This window comes from Vipera berus (genome assembly GCF_964194415.1).
Source record: "Vipera berus genome assembly, chromosome: 1".
Classification (NCBI taxonomy): Eukaryota; Metazoa; Chordata; class Lepidosauria; order Squamata; family Viperidae; genus Vipera; species Vipera berus.
In genome coordinates this window covers 41155328-41179839 of record NC_138202.1, presented here as the reverse complement: position 1 = coordinate 41179839, position 24512 = coordinate 41155328, and the positions used below count along the sequence as shown (strand labels likewise).

At 38.8% G+C, this 24512-nt stretch overlaps 1 protein-coding gene across 3 annotated transcripts in view; it reads right to left on the bottom strand.

Annotated features, from left to right (window-relative positions):
• The window catches only part of DICER1 (dicer 1, ribonuclease III), a 65116-nt gene that overhangs the window by 15594 nt on the left and 25010 nt on the right, over positions 1–24512 (bottom strand). For all 3 annotated transcript variants that reach the window (XM_081332537.1, XM_081332538.1, XM_081332539.1), the window contains 12 exons: positions 23940–24072; positions 21248–21490; positions 19935–20089; positions 16970–17102; positions 15790–15865; positions 10175–10314; positions 8620–8799; positions 6692–6905; positions 6066–6219; positions 1347–1529; positions 553–658; positions 277–452 (listed from right to left, as the gene is read on the bottom strand). In XM_081332537.1, the coding sequence (XP_081188663.1) occupies positions 277–452; positions 553–658; positions 1347–1529; positions 6066–6219; positions 6692–6905; positions 8620–8799; positions 10175–10314; positions 15790–15865; positions 16970–17102; positions 19935–20089; positions 21248–21490; positions 23940–24072 (1893 nt within the window). The remainder of the gene's footprint in view (positions 1–276; positions 453–552; positions 659–1346; positions 1530–6065; positions 6220–6691; positions 6906–8619; positions 8800–10174; positions 10315–15789; positions 15866–16969; positions 17103–19934; positions 20090–21247; positions 21491–23939; positions 24073–24512) is intronic.

Here is a 24512-nt window from a genome sequence, read left to right as displayed (position 1 = left end):
ACTGAGAATCTCCATAGATATAATTTTTAAAAGTTAGTACTCTGAAAAGTTACCTATTTTTCATCCAATTTAACATGGGAAAGTAAATCATTAGATTTCATTTTAGTTCTTGGAAAATATACTAGTAAAATGTAAACTTTTTTTTTTGTAAGCTGAAAAACACAAACTCCTGATGAGGGATTTATGGATTCATTGAGAAACTATTTGAAAACATGTTAAATTGGCCTAACTCCAGACTGGTGTTCCTACATAGTTAAACTATAATGTATTTAATACCTGAAATCTATAGGAAGTGACTTAACTCCTACACCAGCATCAATAGCTGTTTGAGATCTGAGTTCCTCGGCTGTCAAAAGGCAGTGAAGACGATAAAGGATACTAGGGAGACAAACTGCTTTTCTCCACAGTGATGCTGGAATAGGATGTATAGCACAGAGTTCAGGAACTAGGATCTTTAATAGAAAACAAGACAAAACTTCATTTTAAAATCTTACAAATTTTAGAGTAGCAAGATGCTATTGAGCCCTTTAAAATAGAAAACATACTAATTACCTGCTTATTTTGCAGACTTTCCCACTTGGCTTTCCGTTTCTCTGCACTGCTTAATGGAAGAGCTTTCCCCTTCTGATTCAAATGCCGAGGCGTCAAAAGATTAAGTCTAGAACAAAATGAACAGGCATCTTTAAAAGGCTTACTATAATAATTCAAATTCCATTTTGAAGGATGGAAATAAGAAAAAAAAACGTTTTAAGATTTAGTAGTAGGGATGTGATTTGTCCCTTATAGACATTTTTGCTTCTTTTGAAATTTGTTCATGTTTATCATAAGCTAAAAAAATCTAGCCATATAATTAATTCTTTCTTTTTCTGAGATGAGAAAAAGTAAATAGAAGAACCATCTTATTTAGGCAGGGAAACCTAACTGCAGCCTCCTTTGATTTTACCCAGATTTAATTTTAATTTAATATTTTCTGCTTATTGTGCTCCCCCAAAAAAACAGTAGAAACATGTTTCTGTTTAGAAACTATGAAGGGGAAAACAGCCCCTCCCCAATAAACTTTCTGTTTTTAATCTTCTCTGATAGGTTTGATATAAGAACAATCTATAATTGTTCCATGATGTGGATAAAAGCCCTTTGGGAGAAGGAATGTCTCTTTTTCTCTCTTCACTTATAGAGCAGATCTGAAAAATCTGCATTGGTCCAGCATTGTCTCCTGAACACATTCTTTTTTTTTTTTAAAGTAACATTAAATGTGTCTAAAATCACCATACATATGGAAACTTGATGTCATATGTTTATAAATCACCACAAGGAAAAAATATGTAAATTCTGATGGCTGACTTTACCTTGAAGAAGTGTGGTCCACATCCAGCAATGGCTGGTTGAGATTGGTCAGGTCAAGGTTGTACTTTGTTTTATAATATTCAGCAAATGTTTCGTATTCTGGTGAAGGAAATTTGCTCAGTGGTGTAAGATCTGTGTACACATCAGCAACATAGAATCGATGAGGCTGGTCAAAATTTCGATACCTGGATAGAAACAGATATTTAGATGCCAATATCAAACACTGTGCCAAATAAATTTTCTACCATTTCCAGATGTTGGATTTAACTACAAACCAGTCTAAAATATAATTTAATTCTATTTTCAAAATAATTACTGATCAAAATCAATGAGCTACATATCCCACTAAGATTTTCCACAAGATGTTCATACTCCAGATATCACAAATCGCCTTCCTTTCAATAGGTAAATATATTCTTTAGAACAAAATTAACTGAACGCTTATTTTGAACTTGGCTATTGCATCTTTACTGAAATGAGGAGGAAAATTTTCCAAGGAAAAGCATTCTATGTTTAAGCAGGTAAATGTAAAACAATACATTTTATTACTATTCCATTTTTAATTCATAAATTCCATAGTTTTTTACGTTATGCTTAAAATATTTCATTTTATTATATTTGTTTCCATTAGTTTCATATCTATATTAACACAGCTGTAAAAAAATCTCATTGCTGTGTCAAAAATTCTGAAGAATATTTTGTATTTATCTGTGATCAAATTTATTTTCCCTTTTAGTGATGCCACTTCCTGTATTAGGAAGCCTAATGGGTAGCTGTATCCAAAGTATTTTTATTTTCAATTGTCTCAAGTTTGAAATGTTCTCATCTTAAAACAACTCTCTTCTGAGTTTGAAACAAGATACAGTATTTCCATTTTAAGCATGAATTAGTTTAGTTTGAAACATTTTACATATCACTCCTGATGGGCACTTCTTCACACTATTAGGATCAACCAAAGTGTTTTAATGCTCTATTACTTGCTGTTTTTTTTGTCGGACTTGTTAAGATCATGCGTCTGACTTATTCGAGCACGACTTTATTCGCTCTCAGGGGGGCCCCCCCATCCTGGGAGCGACCCGCCTTACTTGTTACACCTCCTCTTGATGAAGGGCCCGAGTGTTGGGACCCTGAGAGATGGCTGGGCATGGGTAGGGGCCTCCGATATAAGCCAAATAGGAGGCCCCTGGTTAGTTTTTTGGTTAAATTTTTTAGGAGGTTAGGGAGGGGGGTGGGAACTTCTTTTGGTTGTTCGGATATGGGGGGCAGTCCAGCAACCATTGTTCAGGTCAGGGCCGGGATTGATCGCGGAGGGGAGGAGCGGAGGTCGGTCGCCCCCGGGGCTCCAGGGCAAGTCGTGGGAATGCCTATTCCCACGACGTTAGGGAATGGCAGCAGGTGCAGGAACAGAGGGCCGTATCGACTCCAGGGAAGGCCTCTCCGCTACTTGCAAGCGGTGAGGCGTTCCGACCCTCTTGTTCTACCCCGAGGTCCCGGGAGTGAGGATGTGCAGCCTCCTGAGCTCCGGCTGGTGTACCTGAATGCCAGGTCTGTCGTTAATAAAGCTCCTCTCGTCCGTGACTTGGTCGAGGGTGAGCAGGCGGACCTGGCTTGCATCACGGAGACTTGGTTGGGCCCAGAGGGCGGTATTCCTCTGGCTGATCTCTGCCCACCAGGTTTCCGGGTGCTACACCGGCCTCGGGCTCAGGGTAGGGGTGGGGGAGTGGCTGTTGTTATGAGGGAGACCTTAGCTCCGCGGGAGGCCACCGTTCCGCAGATAGTCGGTTGTGAGTCTCTCTTCTTGAGATGCGGCCCTGGTGCGCAGTTGGGCTTGCTGCTGGTGTACCTTTCACCTAGTCACGCAGCAGCAGCCCTGCCTGAGCTTCTCGATGTCCTCTCTGGGTTGGTGGTTGAGTTCCCGAAACTTATAGTTTTGGGGGACTTCAATCTACCATCTCTGGGAGGATCATCTGAGTTGGCTCGGGAGTTCATGGCTTCCATGACGGCCATGGACCTGACGCAAGTAATTTCAGGACCGACTCATGAGGGAGGCCACACCCTTGACCTAGTTTTCTTATCTGGGCGGTGGTTAGATGATCTTGGTGGGGGCTCCCCAATTATTATGCCCCTGTCATGGACCGATCATCGTCTCCTGCGGCTGGTCTTCCGTTTTGCCACCCCCCGCCGTGGGTGTGTGGAACCAGTTAGATGGTACCGCCCCAGACGCTTAATGGACCCCGCGAGATTCCAGGCAGCGCTGGGGTCCCCACCTGCCTCCCCCACTCACAGCTCGGCAGATGCCTTAGTGGAAGCTTGGGAAAGGGCAGCCACTGAGGCTCTTGACCGAGTTGTACCCTTGCGGCCCCTGACCCGATGCAGATCCCGTCGAGCTCCATGGTTCTCCGCGGAGCTCCGGGAGATGAAGCGCCGGAGACGGGGCCTAGAGAGCGGTTGGAGGTCCAGCCGATCCGAATCCGACCGATTGCGACTAAGAACCCATATTAGGTCTTATCTCGCTGCGATAAGGGTGGCGAGGTCTAATCACTTCGCTACCCTTATCGCGTCCGCAGATAATCGCCCGGCCGCTCTGTTTAGGGTGACTCGCTCCCTCCTTAATCAGGAGGCGAGGGAGGAACCCTTGCAGGGTCGTGCCGAGGAGTTTAACAATTATCTGTCGGACAAAATCACTCGGATTCGGACCGGTCTGGACTCCGACTGGGCAGAGTCTGGCGATCAGGACGCGGGTGGTCTTGTCGATATCACTTGGGAGGAGTTTGATTCTGTGACTCCGGAGGAAGTGGACAGGATTATGGGGAGACTGAGCTCCACCACATGTTTATTGGACCCGTGCCCTTCCTGGCTGACTTATGCAGCCCGGGAGAGGACACGCAGCTGGTTCCAGGCAGTTATATCAGCTTCTTTGAGTGAGGGTAGCTTCCCTGCCGTCTTGAAAGAGGCGGTGGTGAGGCCCCTCCTCAAGAAGCCTGCCTTGGACCCAGCTGTATTGAACAACTTTCGTCCGGTCTCCAACCTTCGCTTTCTTGCGAAGGTTGTTGAGAGTGTGGTGGCGCACCAGCTCCCTTTGGTCCTGGATGAAGCGGATTATCTAGACCCGTACCAATCGGGTTTCAGGCCCGGGCACAGCACGGAGACGGCATTGGTCGCGCTGGTGAATGATCTCTGGAGGGCTCGGGACAGGGGTCATTCCTCTGTTCTAGTCCTATTGGACCTCTCAGCGGCTTTCGATACCATCGACCATGGTATCCTGCTGCGGCGTCTCAGGGGATTGGGAGTGGGAGGCACGGTTTTACAGTGGTTCTCCTCCTATCTCCAGGGACGCTCGCAGTCGGTGTTGACAGGAGGGCAGAGGTCGACCGCGAGGTCTCTCGTTTGTGGAGTTCCTCAGGGGTCGGTCCTCTCGCCTCTCCTGTTCAACATCTATATGAAACCGCTGGGTGAGATCATTCGTGGCTTTGGAGTTGGGTATCATCAGTACGCTGATGATACCCAGCTTTTTCTTTCTACCCCAAACCACCCCAGTGATGCCCTCAACGTGATGTCCCGTTGCCTGGAGGTGGTTCGGGTCTGGATGGGGAGGAACAGACTTCAACTCAACCCCGACAAGACCGAGTGGCTTTGCATACCTTCATCCCGGGTCTATTCGGATATTCCATCTCTTTCTATGGGGGGTGAATTATTACCCCCCGTAGATAGGGCTCGCAACTTGGGAGTCCTCCTAGATTCGCGGCTTACCTTGGAAGATCACATGGTGGCCGTGACTAGGGGGGCTTTCGCCCAGGTTCGCCTGGTGCGCCAGTTGCGGCCCTATCTAAGCCGGGATGATTTATGCACGGTCACTCACGCGCTCGTGACCTCTCGTCTAGACTACTGCAACGCCCTCTACATGGGGCTTCCCTTGAGGACCACCCGGAGGCTCCAACTGGTACAGAATGCAGCCGCGAGAGTTGTGTTGGGAGTTTCCCGATACTCCCACGTGACACCTCTGCTCCGTGAGCTGCATTGGTTGCCAGTTGTCTTCCGGGTGAGATTCAAGGTGCTAGTAATGGCGTTCAAAGCCCTCCATGGCATGGGGCCGGAGTACCTCAGGGAACATCTGCTGCCGGCATCAAGCTCCCTGCGCCCTGTGCGTTCCCACAGAGAGGGCCTCCTCAGGGTGCCACCGGTCAGAGAATGCCGTCTGGTGGCCCCCAGGGGGAGATCCTTCTCTGTGGGCGCCCCGGAGCTATGGAACCAGCTACCGGTTGAGCTCCGGACGGCGCCCGATCTGCGCTCCTTTCGCCGCGATCTGAAAACATACTTGTTCGAGCAAGCCGGCCTGGCCTGAGGGGGGATTGGTGGGGTTTTTATCATTTTTATTGGGGTTTTTATTATGTATCAATTGTATTTTAATCGGGCATGCATTTAATTATTTTTTAATTTTTGTAAATTTCTGTGTTTTATTCTTGCCCTGTACACCGCCCTGAGTCCTTCGGGAGAAGGGCGGTATAGAAATGATAATAAATTAAATTAAATTAAATTACTTGGGATAGAGCTTTTTTCTACTTTGACATTTAATCTTTTCAAGAAATCTAGAATCCAAATCCCTTAAGTCAGACTTGATCACTATAGGATATTCTAATGTTTGCATTAAACTGTTAAAAACTGAAAAAATACTACTTTTAAATATATCTAGATGTTTGTTTCAATTTTCAAAAAATACTCACCTTGGAATGATAACTGCATCCTGATAATCCTCTAATTTAAAAATGAATGGTGTTTCTTTTGTATATTGTGTACTGGGAATGCCAGTACGAGCTTCTGATTTCTCAATATTTTCCATAAATTTAAAATCAATGTCCAAAGTGCTGGAGCCATCAACTTAAAAGCAAAAAAATATATATTTAAATTTCAAAACAAAAAATATTTTCAGATTCTTACACATATTTTTAAATGGTAGATAACTCCCAAGAGCTTTTGTCAAAATCAATTTCATAATATTACAGGGCTTTTGGTGGTAATCAATATTTCAGAAGAACAGAAGACAACCTGAAATACTGTTCTAAGGACTAATGTTTATATACTATAGTACTTCTCAAACTTCTGCTTTTACAACTAATATTCAAAATCTGATAACTAAAAGACACAAGCCCTTTATTTGTTAAATTTTTATGGCTGTGTTGCAAATCAGTTTTATTTTCTGCAAAATGCTTGTTGAAGGGTGTTAAACAATGTGAAGGATATTAAATAATTCCTGTACACGTGGGAAGAATTTGTGCATACAAATGGCCACTTAAACACGCCATCAACTGTATGTAACTTTAATTAATAAACAAAACAGCACTCTTCTCACCAACATTAAGAGGTAGAACACAATAGGCTGAATCAGCATCAGTGGGTCTGAATTCTAGTGCAGGTTTTTCAAGTCGAAGAATGTGAGAGAATATATATTGGTGAAGTCGTGTGATTAACTCAAGCATTTGTAACGACAAAGTGAAACTTGATTTTTTTAACTCAATAGATATAGTCACTTCTCCTGAGCGGGTATATACAGGAAAATGAGGAATCTAGATAAACAAACAAACCAACCAAAGTAAATATAATATGGTTACAAGAAAGCATTGGCTAAAATTTGTGGCCCTTGTTAATAACCAATCTACATCTAATATTCAAACTAGCATAAAGGTGTGTGTATTTTTTTAGACATTCAATTCTAGATTGCAAACACACAAGGAAACCCACGTTAATGTCAGGTTAAAACAGAAAACTATCAGAAAAATGTAATAGATTCATCCAAAAACTACAAATGGTAGCCACACAGGAGCTATTATAATTCAAATATTTATGCAAATACAAGTTCATTTGAGTTTTTATACAGTTTTCTTGTAAGAATATATATCACAATTTCTTAAATACTATCCTTACATTTTTGCTTTTCTTGTGCAATGTTACTATTTATAAGATGCTGTCTTAGAAAGACACTTGTTGATGCAAACCAGAATTAAGGAGAATATGTGGTTTGTACATAACTAAGAATAAATATGTATTAGTATTATTTATAGCCCATTCCAATTCTAATCTATTCTGGGAGGGAATATAAGGACAACTATGTAAAAACCAAAGAAACCATCAATTTTATAATCATAGGTGCCCAAATAAACTAAGGGTTGAAAGCATGCTAAAAAAAGTATTGCTTTTTCAGTATTCAGTATTATTTCAGTAGGGACGCAGTGGCTCAGTGGGTTAGGATGCTGAGCTTGTGGATCAGAAGGTCGGCAGTTTGGTGGGTGGAATCCCGAGTGCCGCGTAACAGAGTGAGCGCCTGTTACTCGTCCCAGCTTCTGCCAACCTAGCAGTTCAAAAACACGTAAAAATGCAAGTAGAAAAATAGGGACCACTACGGTGGGAAGGTAACAGAGTTCCGTGCGCCTTTGGCGTCCAGTCATGCCGGCCACATGACCACGGAGACGTCCTCGGAGAAGCACTGGCTCTTCGGATTTGAAACGGAGATGAGCACCGGCCCCTAGAGTCGGAAACGACTAGCACGCATGTGCGGGGGAACCTTTACCTTTACTATTATTTCAGTATTGCTGAAATAAAAGAAATGCTGGTGTCACATAAACCTCCTCAGCAAGAGAACTCCCTATTATAGTTTAATGAGAATGTTCGCCGCCAATCTTGTCACCCCATTTTTTTTATCAGCTGTAGTTTCTGAACGGTGTCTAAAGTTATACCCATACTTAAGAAATATGCTTGCTTTGGAAAATATGCAGGAATAAGAAAGAACATAATGCTGTCATACATTTTGTGGCTCAGAATATTAATCTGGATTTAGTTTAATTTATGTATATGCATTCTGCAATAGAAGACGTTGCTTAATAATATGTATCAATTATAGAAAAATAAGAAAGCATATGATTTAGAAAGCCTGTCACAATATAAAAGCATTTTCTTCCTATGAGCAACTTCTTTTACAAGAGGAAATGTGTATAACTGTATTCTCTATTTCACAAGATTCCCATACAAATGGCATCACTCAAAAATAGTGATGAAAAAGAAACAAGCAGCTGAGCTACTGATCTGGATCATTTTATTATTACAGTATTTCAAACACTGAAAAACATAAATACCAGTCCTTTTTAAACAGTTAATTAAGTAACTCTGACAAAGTAAGTAAGAATGTTCCATAAATATGGAGTTCTACTGTAATACACTGGCTTGAACACATAGAAGCAAATTTTTTAAAGAGAGAAATGCATGTACTTGTGTGCATTTAATTACCTGAGGTATAGGTTTGGCTGTCAGTATTCCAAAACATCTTGTAGTATCTTCAGGAGGATATAGCTTTCGTCTTCTAAAGTTGAGCTCATCAGGTAGAGGAGTAGTTAAGACCATACCAATTACATAAAGGTAACAGGGTTGATCAGGTTTGGGATAACTGTCCCTCAAACATTCTGGAATCTATAGACAATAGTGTAACAAGCATGTTTTTTAAAATAAAAATTGTCCTTAGCTATGCATAGAAACAAGGAGGTTTAAAATAAATAATTATAAAAGATAATAAATTATCTTTGCGGACATGTGTATGTATGTATGTGTGTGTGTATATATATATTCCCGTGTAGGATTGAGGGTGTCTTGGTGACATTTCGACGAGGCCCCACTCGTCATCTTCAGGCTGGTGTCTTCGGTTTCATGCTTGAAACGAAACACCCTCAATCCTACAAGGGAAAAAACCCGAATACGCCAAGACCTATATACCTATACCCATGAAAATCTACGAATACACACACACACGCGAAAGGGACGCGGTGGCTCAGTGGGTTAGGACGCTGAGCTTGTCGATCAGAAGGTCGGCAGTTTGGCGGGTCGAATCCCGAGTGCCGCGTAACAGAGTGAGTGCCTGTTACTCGTCCCAGCTTCTGCCAACCTAGAAGTTCGAAAGCACGTAAAAATGCAAGTAGAAAAATAGGGACCACTATGGTGGGAAGGTAACAGCGTTCTGTGCGCCTTTGGCGTCTAGTCATGCCGGCCACATGACCACGGAGACGTCCTCGGACAAGCGCTGGCTCTTTGGCTTTGAAACAGAGATGAGCACCGGCCCCTAGAGTTGGAACGACTAGCACACATGTGCGGGGGAACCTTTACCTTTTATACACACACACACACAGACACACTGCTCAAAAAAAATAAAGGGAACACTTAAACAACACAATGTACTGTATTTAATAGTAGGATGTCACACACACACACACACACATACACACATACATATATACACACACATATATATACATACATGTGTATATATATACACATATATGTACACACACATACACATATACACACATACATATACATACATACAGATACATATCAGCCCAGGTTCGAATCTCAGAAGGGTATGGCTGACTGATGAAAACAAATAAGTTTGAAATGCATATCAGTCTCCCTTTAATTCTTTGTTAGCAATCTAAAATTTACACAAATATGAGCTGTCACTGTTGTGACTACTGCCTGTGGATGGCCTTCGGTTAGGCCAAAACAGGAAATAAAGATTTGTCCCATGTTTGGGGCCTAGCAAGGTAATCTAAATAGTTAACAAGCATTTAACATATACACATATATGTACACACACAGACACACACACACACACATACTGCTCAAAAAAATAAAGGGAACACAAGATAAGACATCCTACTATTAAATACAGTACATTGTGTTGTTTGTTACCTTTATTTTTTTGAGCAATATATATATATCAGTATACCCCTTCTATTCAACTCAGAAAAATCTTAAACATATACATACAGCAAAACCATACAACTATACTAACAGCTTTAGGGTAGCACTGCCTTCGTTTTGTAGAACCTGGCCTTCCTGGAACGCTGGTTTCTTCTTCATCATGCAAATCAAGTTCCTCCTCATATTTTACTGTTTCTTTTCCAACAGGCATCAAGTGATCATCCAGCTCACCTAAAATATAAAGAACAAATTATAAATCAAATAATTTCATAATTACAAAAAAAATGCTCATCCATAACTTTTATCCAGTCTTTTATAAAATGCATGATAAAATCATGAGGGACTGTATCACTGAAGATCTAAATTTCCTCACCTGTTTTACACAAACATGGTACAATTTCAAAGTACACATAAAAGAATAAAAAATAATAATCTCTTCATTAAAATGGAGAGGATTAGTTACTGCAGCAGCAATTAAAGGAAACTGCTCGAGTTTAAATTACTGAGGTTCTTTTTCAAGATTCTTACAACATTAAACGGGATATTATTCTTTACAATTCAGTATATAATGTTAAGAGTCTGAAAGCAGTCAATTTAGATTTATTTTATTCATATTTACTCTGAAACAACTCACTAAAATACTCATTGAACAACCTATCACCTATAAACATATATAGGATTATGTCCTTTCTAATATTATGTCCTTTCTAATTCAAGGTGCTAGTGATGACATACAAAGCCCTACATGGCATGGGTCCGGAATACCTACGGGAGCACCTACTGCCAGCGTCAACACCCCTCCGTCCTGTGCGCTCCCACAGAGAGGGCCTCCTCAGGGTGCCACCGGTCAGAGAATGCCGGCTGGTGACCCCCAGGGGGAGAGCATTCTCGGTGGGTGCGCCAATCCTCTGGAACCGCTTACCAGCCGAAATCCGGATGGCCCCTGACCTTCGCACCTTTCGGCGAGATTTAAAAACCTATCTATTCCAGCAAGCCGGCCTGGCCTGATAGATTTGGGGTTTTATTTGTAGATCTGGGGTTTTATTTGTTTTATTGTTGGTTTATTGTATACTTACTTTGCTCTGTACACCGCCCTGAGTCCTCCGGGAGAAGGGCGGTATATAAAACGAATAAATAAATAAATAAATAAATAAATAAATAAATATTTGAGAATGCTGATCAGGGTGCAAAACTGAGCATTCTAATAAGAAACCTGAGCCCCTCAAATAATTAGATATTACTAAGTTCCACAGTGAGATCTTAATAACATCAAGTATCATAAACAGAAGTTACAAGAGGAGAAGGCAATTGGGAAATGGGCAGGAACTTGACATCACAGCATTATGTTTTAACCAAGTATTTCAGGGATTTTTTTTAAAAAAAGACCTGCTAAATTCCACGGAAAGGAGAAAGTTTTAAGGATCTAGGGAAGTTTTTTTTTTCATTCTGGAAGCAAAGCAGTCTATTGTTCTCTCAGAGAATTACAGTGGTTGAGATTGGATTGAAATCTTTCAAAGTGATTTTGATGGAAGAAACAGAAGTCATTTAAAAAGCAACAACTTTTTAAAAGAATTGTACATCGAAGTTTACCTTCAGGCTTTATTTCAAGTATTTAACTCAGTACAATTTGTAATTGTAAGCCGCCCTGAGTCTTCGGAGAAGGGCGGGATATAAATGGGATTAAAATAATAATAATAAAAAAATATTGTCTGGGATAAAAAGACAGAAGGAAGTGTTTCCCCCCCTTCTGTCTTTTTTTGACAGCCAGTTTGGTTTAGTGGTTAAGAAACCAGGGGTGAATTCTAGTCCTGTCTTAGGCATGACCCCTTCATGGATTACTGCCTTGTCGTGGCGAAGGGGCTTGCGTAATTCAATGAAGCTATGAGCTATGCCGTGCAGGGCCACCCAAGACGGACAGGTCATAGCCGAGAGTTCTGACAAAACGTGATCCACTGGAGAAGGAAATGGCAACCCACTCCAGTATCTTTGCCATGAAAACCCTATGGACAGTACCAAAAGGCAAAACGATATGACGCTGGAAGATGAGCCCCTCAGGTCGGAAGGCGTCCAATATGCTACTGGGGAAGAGCAGAGGGCTAGTACTAGTAGCGCCAGAAAGAATGAAGCGACTGGGCCAAAGCCGAAAGGACGCTCAGCTGTGGATATGTCTGGTGGTGAAAGGAAAGTCCGATGCTGTAAAGATTTTTTCTCCATAGGAACCTGGAATGTAAGATCCATGAATCAGGGAAAGCTGGACGTGGTCAAACAAGAGATGACAAGACTAAACATTGACATCTTAGGTATCAGCGAACTAAAATGGACAGGAATGGGTGAATTTAATTCAGATGACCATCAGGTATACTACTGCGGGCAAGAATCCCTCAGAAGAAATGGAGTAGCCTTCATAGTCAATAAAAAAATAGGAAGAGCAATACTGGGATACAATCCTCAAAATGACAGAATGATCTCAGTTCGAATCCAAGGCAAACCATTCAATATCACAGTAGTCCAAGTCTATGCCCCAACCACCGGTGCTGAAGAGGATGAAATTGACCGGTTCTACGAAGCCCTACAGCACCTTATAGAACTAACACCAAAAAATGATGTTCTTATCATCATGGGGGATTGGAATGCTAAAGTAGGAAGCCAAAAGATAACTGGAATAACAGGCAAGTTTGGCCTTGGAGTACAAAATGAAGCAGGGCACAGGCTGATAGAATTTTGTCAAGAGAATACGATGGTCATAGCAAACACTCTTTTCCAACAACCCAAGAGACGGCTCTACACATGGACATCACCAGACGGTCAACACAGAAATCGGATTGACTATATGCTCTGCAGCCAAAGATGGAGAAGCTCTATACAGTCAGTAAAAACAAGACCAGGAGCTGACTGTGGCTCAGACCATGAGCTTCTTGTTGCAAAGTTTAGGCTTAAATTAAAGAAAGTAGGGAAAAGCGCTAGGCCAGTCAGGTATGAATTAAATCATATCCCTGTTGAATATACAGTAGAGGTGACAAATAGATTTAAGGAATTAGATCTCATAGACAGAGTGCCTGAAGAACTATGGACAGAGGTTCGTGACATTGTACAACAGGTAGCAACCAAAACCATCCCAAAGAAAAAGAAATGCAAGAAAGCAAAATGGCTGTCTGAGGAAGCTTTGCAAATAGCTGAGGAAAGGAGGGAAGCGAAAGGCAAGGGAGAAAAACATAGATATGCCCAATTGAATGCAGAATTCCAGAGAATAGCTAGAAGAGATAAGAATGCCTTCTTAAATGAACAATGCAAAGAAATAGAAGAAAACAATAGAATAGGGAGGACCAGAGATCTTTTCAAGAAAATTGGAGAGATGAAGGGAACGTTTAATGCAAAAATGGGCATGATAAAGGACCAAAATGGCAGGGACCTAACAGAGGCAGAAGAGATTAAGAAGAGTTGGCAAAATTACACAGAAGAACTATACAAGAATGAGCTTAACGTCCCTGATAATCACAATGAGGTGGTCACTGACCTCGAGCCAGACATCCTAGAATGTGAAGTGAAGTGGGCCTTAGAAAAGCTGAGCAACAACAAAGCTAGTGGAGGTGACAGTATTCCAGCTGAGCTATTCAAAATCTTAAAAGACAGTGCAGTAAAAGTGCTACACTCAATTTGCCAGCAAATTTGGAAAACTCAACAGTGGCCACAGGATTGGAAAAGATCAGTTTACATTCCAATTCCAAAGAAAGGCAGTGCCAAAGAATGTTCAAACTATCGCACCATTGCACTCATTTCTCATGCTAGTAAAGTCATGCTTAAAATCCTACAAGCTAGACTTCAGCAGTATGTGGATCGAGAACTACCAGAAGTACAGGCAGGATTTCGAAGAGGCAGAGGAACTAGAGATCAAATTGCCAACATACGCTGGATCATGGAGAAAGCTAGGGAGTTCCAGAAAAACATCTACTTCTGCTTCATTGACTATGCTAAAGCCTTTGATTGTGTGGATCATAACAAACTGTGGCAAGTTCTTAAAGAGATGGGAGTACCAGACCATCTTATTTGTCTCTTGAGAAACCTATATGTGGGTCAAGAAGCAACAGTGAGAACTGGACACGGAACCACTGATTGGTTCCAAATTGGGAAAGGAGTCCGGCAAGGCTGTATACTGTCGCCCTGCCTATTTAACTTATATGCAGAGCACATCATGAGAAAGGCAGGGCTAGATGAATCAAAAGTTGGAATTAAGATTGCCGGAAGAAATATCAACAACCTAAGATACGCAGATGATACCACTCTAATGGCAGAAAGTGAAGAAGAACTACAGAGCCTCTTGTTGCAGGTGAAGAAGGAGAGTGCAAAACTTGGGTTGAAACTTAACATTAAGAAAACCAAGATCATGGCATCTGGCCCTCTCAATTCCTGGCAAATAGATGGGGAAGAAATGGAAGTAGTGACAGATTTTATTTTCCTGGGCTCCAAGATCACTGCAGATGGGGACTGTAGCCAAGAAATTAAAAGACGCTTGCTCCTGGGGAGGAAAGCCCTGGCAAATCTAGACAGCACACTAAAAAGCAGAGACATCACCCTGTCAACAAAAGTGCGTATAGTCAAGGCTATGGTCTTCCCAGTTGCAATGTATGGCAGTGAAAGTTGGACCATAAGAAAGGCTGAGCGCCAAAGAATTGAGGCCTTTGAACTATGGTGCTGGAGAAGACTCCTGCGAGTCCCTTGGACTGCAAGGCGATCAAACCGGTCAGTCCTAGAGGAGATCAATCCTGACTGCTCTTTAGAAGGCCAGATCCTGAAGCTAAAACTCAAATACTTTGGCCACCTAATGAGAAGGAAGGACTCACTGGAGAAGAGCCTAATGCTGGGAAAGATCGAGGGCAATAGAAGAAGGGGACGACAGAGAATGAGGTGGCTGGATGGAGTCACTGAAGCAGTAGGCGTGAGCTTAAATGGACTCCAGAAGATGGTAGAGGACAGGAAGGCCTGGAGGAATGTTGTCCATAGGGTCGCGATGGGTCGGACACGACTTCGCAGCTAACAACAACAACAACAACTTAGGCATGAAAGCTAGCAGGGTGACTTTTGAACTAATCACTCTCTCTCAGCCCATGATATCAGGCTTGGCAGACAAATCAGTCTCATATTTAATACAATTTTTGTATTGTATATGATGAAAAGAAAGAAGCAAATAATGGGAAAATTAATAAATAAATGAGGAGATACATAGCCATATAGCCAGTTAAAAAATTGGTGGGAGTCAAAAGTGAATCTATATGGAAAATACAGAATTAAGCTTAATGCCAATATTGTCAGTACAGTAAATACTAAATCTTCTTGATACTGGCTACAATCAGCTGCCAGGACCAAGATGCTAAGACCAAAGAGTGCTAAGAATTCAAGTAACTCAGCATACATGATACTAGATATAACTATATACATGGATTTCCACCAGAGAAAAATACAAACTGCAAAGGTTGGATATGAAAATGATGGTTAATAGAAAACTATAAAAGTGACTTTAAAAACCAGAGGTAAAAACTAAGACTGCCAGTTCAAAAAAAAAAAAAAAACAACAACCAAAAAACAAAAACAAATTTTCAGATATTTCTTTTCCTCTATAGGACCTTGTACCATTTAAAAGAAATCACAATAAATGTCAAGACAGTATCAAATGTTCATTAAATAAATATTGCTTCTAAAAGTTATACTTACCAATTTTATGCAATTTTTCACAACAAATAAGAGCGACAACTCTTTCTGCTAATCTCGCACAACTCATTGGAGGACCCTGGAAATAAAATTGGAAGGAAGTCTTTTAAAATTTGCTATCAATAATTAATAATCAAATTTTTTGCTTTGTTTTTTTCATTTCATATTTTAGTTATTATTTGTTAGATTAATACCCTATCTTTCCCTCTGGAGTTCATGGTGAAATACACAGCATTTCTTTCTTCAAGTTCCCCCACTCCATAGCAACCCTGTGCACAGGTTAGCCTAACAGGCTCAAAGTCACCCAATAAGCATGCGTGGCTGGGGCAGACTTATACCTGGATATTCACCTCAACTAGTATGCTATACTGGCTCTCTAATAACGAAGAACTGTCATGCATAAAAAATGTGTAAGTGTTGTACAAGGGACAGGTTTAAGAACATAAAATAACATTTTAAAAACCATACAGCTCTACGTAGAACAGATGTTATTTATATATTCCAAAAATATCCTATACTTCAGGTTATTAGAAATGTCAAAACACATCACTATTTAGACTGAATATTTAATATGAAAGGAAAATAAATTATTTTTTCTACACTAAGACGCTTCCATATTGCTAATTAAAAATCATCAAGACTTAGCCCTAGAGTTATGACTATTGCACACAGTGCTTTGTCATTCAAGCTTTAATGACTGAGTCTATAGAGGTGTCTGAGAAACTCCATATACCTCAAGCTTTAATAGTTAAACCTCGTTCTTTGCAACAGTATATATTTCAATGCCTCAAATGGCCTTAATTATATCCCATTTGATTGATCAACTTCCAGTTGAGACACCTGTGAATATTGTAGTCATATAAAATCCATGGACCAGCAACCTAGCATAGAGTAAACCTTTCATATAATAATAAGTTATGCACTAAGTTGCAAGCCATGCCACAGGGAAAACATTCTACACTCAAAATTTACTTAGTCTAAACCAGGGGTCCCCAACCCACTGGCCACCAGGCGGCGTTGAGTGGTTGGCCAGAACGTGTGTGCACACAGCCTCACTCATATGAGTGTCGCAATGAGCATTTGCAGCCCCACAAAACCATCCCTTCTTTCCCCCTTCCACCCGCTCCAGGCTGCCAATCCCAAAAGGTTGGGGAACTCTTGTCTAAACAAACAAAATACTTACGACTATTGATGCTCGAAGAGGAGAATTGATAGGTAGATAAAGTGTTGCATAAAATGTGTTATCAAGAAGCTCTCTAGTTTTACACTTAGGAGCCAGATGAGTAAATGGATCACTTGGTAATCTAGCACAATACCTATTTGACACATTTTTTAAAAAAAACACATAAACATATCATTTTAAAAAGCAAATAACATTTTATGGCTAACATATTCACAGGTTAACAGAAATCAACAAGTAAATCAGTAGTTTGCAATTATTTCTTAGATTTCCACCCAAAGTTAAAATGGTTTGATTTAAACATACTGTACAATTCTCTCAAGCAGACTGACATTAAAGACAACAAACAGGAGAATCTTGGAATGTTTCTAAGATTGAAATGTATACCTACTGGAAACTTTTATCTGTTAATTGAGTAATATATTAAACCAGAAAAAATATGGTATGTCCAATAAGGTCAGTTTTACTGAATATGCCCAGGGTCCTCCTCAACCTAATATTTTGTTTCTCATAGTTGTCAAGCAGCTGCCTCTAAGTTGCTTGGAAGCAAGAGGCAGGCATGCCCTTCTTCCAACATTTTTCCCTCTGGAATCGTACTTGGTGGCATGCTCCTCACAACTTGGATGCTACAAATTCATTATCTATAGCCCTTCACATCTCAATGAATTTACTTAATCCCTTTTTAAAAACCATCCAATTTAGAGGCCAACACATCAAGTACGAATTAATTTCAACCTGTATGATGTAATTCTGTATGTTTGTCCTGAATGATTGTCTTAAAATTATTTTCAATCAGCCATAGTAAATATTTTTTTGTATTTTGAGAAAGGGAAGAAAAAAAATTTGTCTACATTTCTCCATGTCATGAATTGTTTTATGAAATGCCCAACATGTACCCAATTTTGTTCCCAGCTAAATAATCCACTAGTCTACCTTTTATAATAAAAATGTTTCTTATAGTCCTTGATTTATGAACATGCGTTAATTATATTTTATTTTTTTCAATTAGTCATAAATGAACTACTCCTTTTTCATAGCTGCCATATGAAGAGCTGGCATTCTTACTGTGCTATCCACTATTATCCCAAGATTTAGCTAATGACAATTCTGTGGAGTCCTTGGTGCTCCCTGAGCTTGGTTGTTTGCTTGCAGACATTTCATTACCCAACTAGGTAACATCATTAGTCCAGCATGGATGATGTTACCTACCAGTAATCATGTAATAAAATACCTACAAGCAAATAATCAAGATCAGAAAGAAATAAGAACCCCATATTGCAGAATTATTTATATTAAAATTACATTGGTATCTCTCTTCCATTTCACTCCCTCCCTATCCTCCAATATTAAATATATTTCAGAAAAAGTAATAATGAAACAATAAATGGATTTTGGTTGCCTTATTTCTTGTGGGACATAAAATCCTTAAGTGTGCAGTGAGGGAAAAAATATTTGATCCACTACTGATTTTGTACATTTGCCCACTGACAAAGAAATGATCAGTCTATAATTTTAATGGTAGGTTTATTTTAACAGTGAGACAGAATAACAACAAAAATATCCAGAAAAACTCATTTCAAAAAAGTTATAAATTGATTTGCATGTTAATGAGTGAAATAAGTATTTGAGTCCTTTGCAAAACATAACTTAGTACTTGGTGGCAAAACCCTTGTTGGCAATGACAGATGTCAAATGTTTCTTGTAGTTGGACACCAGGTTTGCACACATCTCAGGAGAGATTTTGTCCCACTCCTCTTTGTAGATCCTCTCCAAGTCATTAAGGTTTTGAGGCTTATGTTTGGCTGCTCGAACCTTCAGCTCCCTTCACAGATTTTCTATAGGATTAAGGTCTGGAGACTGGCTAGTCCATTCCAGGACCTTAATGTGCTTCTTCTTGAGTCACTCCTTTGTTGCCTTGGCCATGTGTTTTGCGTCACTGCCATGCTGGAATACCCATCCAAGACCCATTTTCAATGTCCTGGCTGACGGAAGGAGATTCTAACCCAAGATATGATGGTATGTGGCCTTGTCCATTGTCCCTTTGATGTGGTGAAGTTGTCCTGTCCCCTTAGCAGAAAAACACTCCCAAAACATGTTTACACCTCCATGTTTGACGGTGGGGGTGGTGTTCTTCGGGTCATAGGCAGCATTCCTCCTCCTCCTCCTCCAAACACGGTGAGTTGACTTAGTGCCAAAGAGCTCGATTCTGGTCTCATCTGACCACAACACTTTAACCCAGTTCTCACAACACTTTAACCCAATCATTCAGATGTTCATTGGCAAACTTCAGATAGGCCTGTACATGTGCTTTCTTGAGCAGGGGAACCTTGTGGGCGCTGCAGGATTTTAGTCCTTCACGGCATACTGTGTTATCAATTGTTTTCTTGGTGACTATTGTTCCAGCTGCCTTGAGATCATTGACAAGTTCCTCCCTTGTAGTTCGGAGCTGATTCCTCACCGTTCTCATGATTGTAGGTCTACAATCTCTGACATCCTTGGACAGCTCCTTGGCCATGGTGGAGAGTTGGAATCTGACTGATTTGCTTCTGTGGACAAGTGTCTTTTATACAGGTAACAGGCTAAGATTAGGAACACTCCCTTTAAGCTCGTTACCTGTATATAAGACAACTGGGAGCCAGAAATCTTGCTGATTGATAGGGGATCAAATACTTATTTCACTCATTAAAATGCAAATCAATGTATAACTTTTTTGAAATGTGTTTTCTGGGTATTTTTGTTGTTATTCTGTTTCTCACTGTTAAAATAAACCTACCATTAAAATTATAGACTGATCATTTCTTTATCAGTGGGCAAACGTACAAAATCAGCAAGGGATCAAATAATTTTTCCCTCACGGTAACCTTAATAGACAAATGCTTAAAACAATACAGTTGCCAGCATTTAATTAAAATACTGCTTTATATCATGTAAAATATACAGCTAAATAGGGGAACAATAGTCATCATACCGATTAATGTGCCCAATAGCAGTATTTATTGTGACTCTTGGACCACCATCTTCTGGCCTCAAGACATATGGTGGGAAGATGTCATCATCATCTATAATAGGCTCATTTTCTGTTTCACTAATATCAACAGACTTTGAGCATTTGTTCCTCAGAATCTTGAAAAAAATAAATTAACAGAGAATGGTAAGAACATTATATACATTCAGCCCTGAGATTACATTAACAGCAAGAGTGAAAAATATCTATTACAGAATATTTAAGAATAATTAAGATACAATGGGATTATTTATGGGCTATATTTTTACTAACTTTATATTAGGTCCCAGCCCTTTTAAGGGAAGAATTATCACAGTCTACTATCATGAAAGAGGTCACACCAATGTTAACAATACATTCCAGCTAAGAAAAAGAAACTAACAACATTGACTCAGAGATAATTAATGTTAAGATTCCTTGGCTTCTGTCAGAAAAAAGATACATCAGAGTCTCTTTGTATACTATTTTATGAGTATTAGCACATAAATTAATTTCTGTACTTTTTATAAATATCTGGGTTCTCCAAATGATTCAAAAAAAACTGCTTTGGAACATGCAAGAACATATATGAAGTACTATTTTTCAATAGTTAAACCACTTGTGTCTTTAAAACGGCTGGCATAACTGCTTCAGAAACTACTCCCAGCTATCTTTGCAACTGGGTGCATGCAGAAATTGCTGATTTCAAAACCTCTTTTAAAGCATGTGCATGTGAATAAATTTTTAAATGTTTTTAACTTTATGAAAATACAAATATATAAATAGTAGACCAGTCTACTGAGATGACTATTAGTTATTAATTCATCCGAAAATCCTAGGTCTCTTTCTTACTGTATTTAGTCATCTTTCTGTGGATCTTCCAGTATGGATAACAAATTTGTTCACCCATCTTTGGGCAATATAATCTTCTAAGCGTATTCTTTTTTCTCCTTTAGTTATCAAGACATCTTTCTCAATTAATTATTTTTTGCATTTCTTCCACTTTTAAGAAAAACTGTTCGTCTGATAACTAAATCACTGTTTTATAGTTTTAGAACCATAAAAACAGTTCTTTTTTTAAAGCATTTGGGGATGAGTAAGATTATGTTACCTTGCATCAGGTTGATTATGCTAATTGTATCAGTTGATTTCTGTTTCTAATTTTCCAATATTAATCCTGTAAGCCACTCTGTTATTTGGAAGTGGAATAGGCTAAAGCTTTTGTATAAATAAATAAATAACCCCCCCTCCCCAAATTCCTTTATGATTCAGTAACATGGACTTCTTTTGTCACATACCTTCTCAATTGCTTTGTAGGTTTTAAGATCTTCTTCAAAACATTTAATTTTGTCTGAATCAGCTAACATGATATAGTTTGAGATTGGTGCCCTGGCTCTTCCTTTGGATTGCACATAGGAACGATATTCTGTGGGCAAATCAAAACGAACCACCAAATTGCATTTTGGTATGTCAACACCCTCTTCTACAATACTAGTTGCAATTAGCAAGTTGGTTTCATGTGCTCGAAATTTTCTAAGTACCTATAAAGTAACCAAGAAGACATAATTCTAAGACCATCTGTTTTAAAGTCATTATCTTTACTAAAGTTTAATATTCCAATACTTGCAGAACTCTACTTATAATCCAATGGTTTGGAATAAAAGTTATAGTTTTTAAAACTTATTTTAATTTTCTTCCTCAACAAAATTAAAAATTCCAATACAATTATTTTAAGAAGAATAAAACATTACAGAAACACAAACATAACAGGTTATAATTTTAGGGAATACTTAATTTTAGGAAAAATAATTTCTACACGTCTTTATATCAGTTTTGTTCCCCAATTTATGCTGCATTATCTTTAAAACACTTGTGTAGAATCCACTTATTTGTCACTTCTCTAAAATTCAATATTCTAAAATGTAAGCCCAGGACTCTCCAGATTTTCTTGTCACTGAAGACAGAGAAAACATTCCCACAATTTGATCAAAGTGCAGATTTAATTCCAAAAAGGTGTTTCAAACACAAGCTGTCTCTTTTCCTGAGATTTCCTGGCAGTGTTAACAAGTAGCAGAATAGTCCTACATTCTCATCTATGAGCTAAGAATTACTCATTGGTTCTTTTACTTACTGTCATTTGCTTCATTTGAAAAATAAAATATACCAAACACTAAAATACATTTCTAGTTTATTGAAACAAGCTCATTTAAAGAACTGTACTGGAAGTTTCTGCCATTAATGATAACATTTTAATAATGGCAATCCTGAATTGTATTTAATTATATATGAAGTTTGGTTACAGAAATATTTCAAATGATTCATATTAGTATTAATTAGTAATTAGTATTAATTAGTATTAATTAATACTAAAGTATTAATCATTTCCATTTTCCACTGAGCAAAAATAATTTCCCCAAAAGCAATAAAATAATAAAAAAGCATTCCAGCCAATATAGTTCTGAGATTCTTAAATTTCAGTTCAGTGAACTAGTAACTAAGAGTATCTAAAGTAATGAAAAAGCAAACCAGCTTAGTTTTCTAAACATCTAGTCATATTTTATAACATAGCATCTCATTGAAACTTAACACTCAAGTTTGATGATATAAAAATTCTTAAAGCTGATGCTTACAAGTAAAACAAAAAAATCAAAGAACATATAGTTACACGACAAAGCATAACAACCAAGTTTCACTAATACTGTCCAGCACAATCCAGGTACATTTGCCTAACTTGTAACATTAAAGCTATCTACATTTCCCGGACTAAAAATGTCAGTTTGGTAGCTACATTTTATTATATGTGACATGAAAAAAATGGGAGTTAAATGAATCAGTTACTTATTTGGATAAATGGAAAATATATGAACTGAAACAGAACTCCTCTAAAATGAATTGAATCTGAACATTTCTGGTACTTTGTTTAGCACTGGAGGACTAAAGACCTAGGATAACTGTTCAAAAAGGGATAGATTTCAGCCTAACCTCTCTAATAATGAAAACACTGGAGGAGATGAAGTGTAGCTCCTATTGCTAATCAGTTTTATTGATGTTGTGTTCTATCACCAGACCATTTCAGCACTTAGTCCTTCCCAGTTCAACTCTGGTACCATGACTAATACACCACACACTGGTATTCATTCTGATTCTTCTCCTTCCCAGCAGCACAATCGTTAGAAAAAGTTTGTGGAGAGGGGAATTAATAAGATCTTGAAATGTAGATGTTTGTTAGAAAAAAGTTGGATTGTCAAATCCCTCTGTTAAGAGCTCCACAGCCATAATCCATTCAAATCCTAAGACTTTTGTGCAATTGGAAAAATTAAGATTTTATAGGGACACTAAGACAGAATATTTTAAATATATATTATACCAAAAGAGTCTATACTCAAAAGAGTCTACAATGTGAAGGAAGGAAGGAAAAAGGAAACAAATGAATCGCACATGTCAAAACTCCTGAATTTTTTACACTTTTTATTCCGTATTTTATCTTGACTATTAAAAATGTAAGAGTATAAAATAATTTATTTTTAAAAAATCTCATCTCAGTAAGTGAAATTGTCAGGTTTGAACTTAGCAAGGGAAAATTTTGTCTGCAAATTTCATCTGGTTCTGTCAAGAATTAGAAGAAAATTGAGATAAAAGAGCCACATGTACTACAAGCACAGATGTGTGTGCGTGGAGAGAGGAGGGGGGAGAAGAAACAGTAGCTACTGATGCTAAAATACTTGTTTTTAAACGACGATATTTCCAACAACAATCTTAATTCTTAATATTAACTCAAATGCTATCATTAAAGAAAACCAGAGGTATGAATGCTTGGTCTTACATTTTGATTTTTTTAAAATGCACACATCCAATTTATTTCAGAAGCTTTAAATATATTCCTTTTATATACTGATATTCACAACATTCAAGATGGGGAATTTCTTAATGAAGGGTTCTGATACAAGAAAATACACCACATTTATCTACAATTATTTTCATTAAAGTTACCTCTTCCTGCTTTCGGAATTCTATTTCCATCTGTTTGCTACGGGGCTGATTCTTTCCAATGCCATGTCCAGTTATAAAATTGCTGCTGATGTAAGCCAGCTCTGGGTCTTGTTTGCCAGCTTCTTTTATCAACCTAAATATATTACACATATTTTGGAAGATGTATAAAGTTGAAAAAATATAAGAATTTTGGGGATAAGCAATACTGAAAATAGAGGTACAGTAATTGATTTTCTTATGATATGCACACAGGTTGCATTCATTCTTTTAAAATTATTTAAACTCAAGTCCACTGACAAAGAATGTCTTACATGTCTTTCATATCTTATATGTGGAACATGTTTTTCATGTAAATTACATGTGGAACAAAAAGTTAATATGAAAAAATATGGTTCATGGAAGTTTAAATCTTCCTAAAAATCTAGTGAAGTTTTAATTTTTTAGATTAAAACTTATGGGAAAATGACAGAAATATGAACCTGACATCTAATTTGTGGCATGCAGCGTACAATAAAAATACACATACACATTCCTACAGATGCTCATAGGTGTATGCACAGAAACAAAAGGACT